Raw genomic sequence first — 6,219 nt, forward strand, 5'->3', positions numbered from 1 at the left:
ACAATGACCAAGACAGTCCACATTTTGGACCATAAAACAAGTTTCAATAAATTTAAAAGGATTGATATTCCAGAGTATATTCTCTGACCACAACAGAATTAAATTATGACTTAAATGAATTCAAAAAGAAATTCAGAAAGATCTGAATTCCGAATTCAGAAAGATCTAAAAAGTCCCCTGAAATTTGGAAGTTAAAGAAGACTATTCTAAGTGGCCCATCAGTAAAAGAAAAAACAGAATTCTGAGCTAGAAAAAGAAGAGAAAATTCAGCATAAAGTATGCACAAAGAAGGAAAGAATAAGATCTGTAATCAATTAAATAGCAACCTAACCTACCAAAGATGCATTGGTTGTTTAATTCTATCAGATAATTCAGGAAGAAATAACAGAATTCAAAAACTTCTTCTGGAAAATAGAAGAAGATGCATTTTTTGACTTATTTTGTAAATTAACATAGAACAAAGACATTTTATCATCAGAAAATACAAACTATAGGAAATGCTGAAGGAAGATTTTGAAGCTAAAAAGAAATTACATAGGGGTGGCTGTGTGGTTTAGTCAGCTTATTGTTTGACTTTGGCTCAGGTCATGGTCTCACAGTTTGTGGGTTGGAGCCCCGCATCAGGCTCTGTGCTGACAGCTCAGAGCCTGGAGCCTGCTTCAGATTCTGCGTCTCCCTCTCTTTGGCCCTCCCCGGCTCTCACTGTCTCTTTCTGTCTCTCAAAAAATCAACAAATGTTAAAAAATAATAATAAAATTTAAAATTAAAAATAAAAAGAAACATCAAACAGAAATTCAGATCTCAAGAAGTGAGAGCAATTGAAAACAGTATATATGTGGATAAATAAAATGCATTTGTAAATAATCCAATAAAGTATTTTTTTCAGTTCTTTTTAATTCTTTTGTTTCTGTGGATTTTCCGTTTAAAATTTTTTATATTGTGCTTTCTTTTCTTTCCTAATTTGAGATTTGTCTTATCTTATTAATGATGTCTTTCCTGTGTTCTAACAGATATAATTTTTATTTTTATAAATTCCCTTCATATGTCCTACTACTTCCTTTCAATTTTTATATTTTCATTATTTTTGTTAGAAGAATTTAAAGCTATAACTTTTCCCTTAGAGTCTTAAACTAAATCCCATGGGTTCCAAAATATAGTGCTATCACTGAGTACTAGAAATTCTTTACTTTCAGATTATGTCTTCTTTGATCCAGGAGTTATTGAGATAGATTTCAGAAATTGCTGCTAAGAGTAACTTTATTTTTCTGATTTTATTATTAAATCTTAGCTGCATTTGTGTTCAAAGAACATAGTTTATCATTTCTACTTATTTGGACTTTAGTGTGGCGTAATATTTTGTCATTTTTTTCTGAATAGTCTATAGAGACTTGAGAAGAATGCATATTCATCATTAGTAGGATATAGAATTGAATATATACTAAAAAGGTAGATTTGGGACACCTGGGTGGCTCAGTCCGTGAAGCATCCGACTTCAGCTCAGGTCATGATCTCATGGTTCGTGGGTTCGAGCCCCACGTCAGGCTCTGTGCTTACAGCTAGCTCAAAGCCTGGAGCCTGTTTCAGATTCTGTATCTCCCTCTCTCTCTGACCCTCCTCTGCTCACGCTGTCAATCTCTCTCTCTCTCAGAAATAAATTTAAAAAACATTAAAAATTTCTATCAAAAAGGTAGGTTTGATGGAGTATTTCATCCTTACAAAATGTGTCCACTTGGTCTGATTTTGACTGAAAGAAAGAGTTAATTAGTATCCTGCACCACTTTCTTCTTCTATCTGCTTTCCTATTTGCTCAACAAAAGTTGATGGTATATTATTTGATACATGTGTATTTATAACTATTTTGTCTTCATTTTGAAATATATACCTTAGAATAATATAGTGTCCTTCTCTGCCATATTTAATAGTGTGATGTGGCCTGAATTTTTGTCTGTTTTTGTTTTCCATTTATCTGGTATACTTTATCCTTTCATTAAATTTTCTGAATCACTTAAGTGTCTAATGCAGTGCTCGCTTCGGCAGCACATATATTAAGTGTCTAATGCAGAGAGTTAAGTTTTTGAGACTCAATCTAAAGGCCTTTTTTTTTAATAGTTGAATTAAAAATCATATATATTTATTGATAGGACATATATTTGTTTTTTGGTCTTTATTTTATCTTGTAATTATTTTGCTCATTACATATATACACTATGTGTGTGTGTGTGTGTGTGTGTGTGTGTGTGTGCGCGCGCCTTAAATCCTAAGTCTGATATTACATAAATTATTTTTTTCCTCTCTCACTACAAGTTAAGTTTCACAAGGGATAATTTGTAGGTATCTGATTTTTCCCCCCACTGATTTATTCATATTACCTAGAAGAGTGCCTGTTACATAGTAGGTACTTAATAAATATTTGTTAGATCACCTCATCAAACCAAAGTTCTAACAAGAAAAACATATTTCTACCAAAAGAATACTACTTCTGTTCTCTCCTTCCCCTAGCAGAAGACTGAGCATTTGGGAAATGAAAAATGATTTGCTCAATGAGTATAAGAACACTGGTTAGAAAGGAGAGGAGCAAAACAGGAAGACTTTGAATTTTTGAAATCAACACTTACTCACCAGTAAGTTATTGTATGATAATCAGTTAGGCAACAATATCAGGATAAAGAATGCTAATATTCCTATGACTGTAGAAAAAAAAGACTACATCAATTAGGAACAGCAACAACAACAACAACAACAAAAAAAAAAACACCAACTTACATGGGCCATGGCTTTTTATAGAATTCAATATATTTATTAGTCCTCTTCTTAGTTCCACTTTAGAAGAAACTCACAATCCAGAGAAAGTATTGCTGGATGAAAGGGGTTTAAAAAAAAAAAGACATCAGATGGTCTTGCCTCTTAGCTCCCTAAGTGCTAATGTAGAATGACATTTTTCTTCCCCCTACATGTCTCCTATGCCCAATCCCCATACAGACATACAACTGAGAAATTGGACAAATCCCAACCTTACTCAAAACAAGGAGAGAAGCTAGGTATAACAGGAAAGAAAGACTAGGCCCAGGTTTTTTAGTAAGAAAGATTTAGAAAGGCAGACCAGTGTCCCAACCCTTTGATAAAAGGGACCCTACCAACCTGTTCAGACTATCCTGACAAGATCTTCACTGAATTAAGAGGAAAAAGATAAAGGAAGTGGACATTACACAAAGATCAGGGAAACAGAAAATGATCCAAAACACCTAATGAATATCTCACAAGAATTTCAAAAATAGAGACTGATGGTACACAGATGGAAAAGAAAAAATAAATAGAACAAAAATTCCCAGAACAAAATAAATACTGGAGATTTTAGTTAGAAGCACTGGTGAGAATTAAAAAATCACACCTGGAGACACCTGAGGGGCTGTCAGTTAAGCATCCCACTCTTGGTTTCAGCTCAGGTCATGATCTCACGGGTTTTCAAGTTCCACCCCTGCGTTGGGCTCTGCACTGCTTGTGAGGAGCCTGCTTGGGATTCTCTGTCCCTCTTCCCCATCTCTTCCCCCACCCCAACTCTCTCTCTCTCAAAATAAACTTAAAAAAAAAAAACTCCTCTTTAAAAAAAAATCACACAGGGAAGCATCCTGGAAAATCTTCTGAAATTTATTCCTGTGTACAGACAAAAAGATGTAAATATCTTGTAATAAAGAATTACAAAACAATGTGTACTGTAGTCTAATCTTTGGGGGGGAAATACATACATACATAAGCATTCATGTATGCACATAACAAAGGTGAAAGCATTTGTAATAAAATGTTCAGAGTGGTTGAAGAATTACAGATAACTTTTACTTTAAATTAAGTAACATAACAAAAGAAACAGGACCTAATAAATAATCTTAGACACTGGTTTTGGATGTGCAATAGTGCTACTCTAGGTGTTTCTAAGGCGAATGACGGAAGTACTGAGGTAGAGAGTCGAGAAGAACTAGGAGACACCAGGCCTTTCGCAAATAATCTCCACACCCAACATGGGGCTGGAACTCACAACCCAGAGATCAGGAGTTGCATGCTCTAATTAATGCCTGAGCCCCTAACCAAGCCTTTCTAGAAGCTCAAAATTTGTGACCTTGAGTGTGATGTGTAGTAGACGTTGTCTGTGTCCATGGTAACTATGTTTCTATGATACTTGGTGATGTGTGTGAGCTCTTCAGATAAGTGTTGGGAATAAGGGCTAAGTGAGTATGAGGGCAGTTTGTAGTTGGGGAGGAGTTGTTTTGTCTTGTTTTGTTTTACTATACATGTGGCTTTGTCCGAGGCTGTGTGATGATGATAAATGTGAGTTGGATAATGTGACTTTGGCTTTGTGTTGTATGAATCTACAAGTGACTTCTGGAATGTCTCCCTAACTGCCTGATTATGTGATCCTGGGCGTAACGGTTTGTGGAATTGTGCTTTTCTTCTTTTATGCAAGTCTTTGGGGCTTACACAAATAACCATTCGCAATCATTGTCACAATCACATACAAACTCCATTCACACAAATGGTCGTGCAGACCATTACACTGCCACGAAAGCACGATCCCGAATCCAGTCGCTGTCACAACAAACTGCCAAATACACTTAGTCCGAACACAAACTCTTACAGTTTCCTTCACGCACTCACAACAACCCAATCTATCACCCTAGGGCAGCTCCTACACTTAAGAGACCGAACACTCCAGACACTCCTCTTACCAAACCCTGGAGCTCCAGGATTCCTCACCTTCAGCATCCTCAGGAAGGCCTCTGGTCCAAATTCTGATTCGCATTCCAGGCGAGGTTGCGAGCCTCGCCCAACACACTACACTGGTGGGGTAGCCGCCTTACCGGCCTCAGCGGCCGACCCTTCTGCCGATGTTCTACCGGAAGTAGCTTTGGTCGCAGTGTCTTCTGGGAAACGTAGTCCGAAAGGAAAAACCCTCGGAGCTGAACCAGGTAAATCTTCCCCCGGGCTTCGGAATGCACCTGCGCAGCTTCGTTCGGGCCTCTAGGGATGTCACAACCTCCATGTTTCCAAGGTTCAGACTCGAATTTTGGGTCTGAATTCCGGACCTCGATTCCTCTGAGGGCGGATTTCAGGCCTGGCACTGTGGCTGTCCCTACCCCCTCAACGTGGACGCGCACGTGCAGTGGTTTGAGAGGATTGTGGTTGTGTGGTGCGGAGGGATCCGGCCTTCCTCTGTAAGGTGGCCGTGCGAGATGTGTTGTCTGAGTCCGAAAATGCGAGTGCCCAAGGGTGAGTCTGATCGAGAGGGAGAGAATGTATGTTACACCGACTGAGATATCATGCGCGAGGAAATTCATTTGCGAAACGTTTTCTGAGGCGTTTTGAAATAGTGGTCGTGTTGTATACCCGTGTGAGTTCACGCGGTGAACTCGGCCACGCTCAGTGATTGTGACGTGGTATAATATGACGTGGTTTACGAGTGAGGGGCTATTTGAGACAATATGATTGATGACGCATGCTTGCCGACGACTAGGCTAGGAGAGCAGTGACCTTGTAACATTCTGTGAGAAGCCATTTGTGTTGGGTCTACCGATGGCTAGCAGGAGTGGTTGGCTGTAGCGGGTGTTCGTCGCGAGAAGGAAGGAGGCTGAGTCTCCCTGAGACCGGGGGAACCCAGTGGGGCAGAGCAAGCCTTGCATATATGCATGGGAGAGTCATGAAGCGACATGTGACGTCTAAGTGTGTGTGAGAAACCAGAATTGACTGAGAGGGGTGGAAGTCACTACAGATTATTTGCCAGAAGGGACAAATCTATAAAGATTTTTAACCTTGCTGAAAGTCCAGAAACCGCATCTCAAAGTGTGATGTGAGGAAGTGTATCTGTGACATGTAATTGTGTTTCTGAGTCTGATTCTTGGTCATGTGTATGAGATGGTTTGCACTGGATATTGTCCAAGGTGTTGAGTGAAATATACAAAGATGTGAAAGTGGTGTGTGATTGTACTCAAGTCTCAGATGAATTGTATTGTGAAAGGGCAGGTGATTACAACGTTGTAATTTTGAGGTTGATATATGTGAGTTTTAACTGAGTGTGACTGAGACATCATGTGAGAGATTTGGTAAATCTGTTTTTGTGTGTTTTGGTGCAACTTACGCAAGTTAAAAATCTGGATGGAAGATAGTGTGGTTACGATCTGAATGTAGTAACTATAGGAGACACTGCAGTGTTATGGCATATATGAGATTGAA

General features: G+C 38.8%; 1 protein-coding gene across 2 annotated transcripts in view; it reads right to left on the reverse strand.

Moving 5' to 3' along the window:
* Positions 1-4,966, reverse strand: part of ZNF461 (zinc finger protein 461) — a 37,509-nt gene extending 32,543 nt beyond the window's left edge. The window contains exons 1-2 of one of the 2 annotated variants that reach the window (XM_077773752.1): positions 4,747-4,966; positions 2,764-2,855 (exon numbers count right to left, since the gene is read on the reverse strand). In XM_077773752.1, coding sequence (XP_077629878.1) covers positions 2,764-2,772 — 9 coding nt within the window. In that variant the 5' untranslated portion in view covers positions 2,773-2,855; positions 4,747-4,966. Of the gene's footprint in view, positions 1-2,763; positions 2,856-4,718 lie in introns of both variants that reach the window. The other variant, XM_077773753.1, reaches the window with a different exon arrangement.
* Between the last annotated feature and the right edge of the window lie 1,253 nt (positions 4,967-6,219).

Source organism: Crocuta crocuta, unplaced genomic scaffold (assembly GCF_008692635.1).
Source record: "Crocuta crocuta isolate KB4526 unplaced genomic scaffold, BGI_CrCroc_1.0 scaffold267, whole genome shotgun sequence".
In the NCBI taxonomy this organism is placed as follows: Eukaryota; Metazoa; Chordata; class Mammalia; order Carnivora; family Hyaenidae; genus Crocuta; species Crocuta crocuta.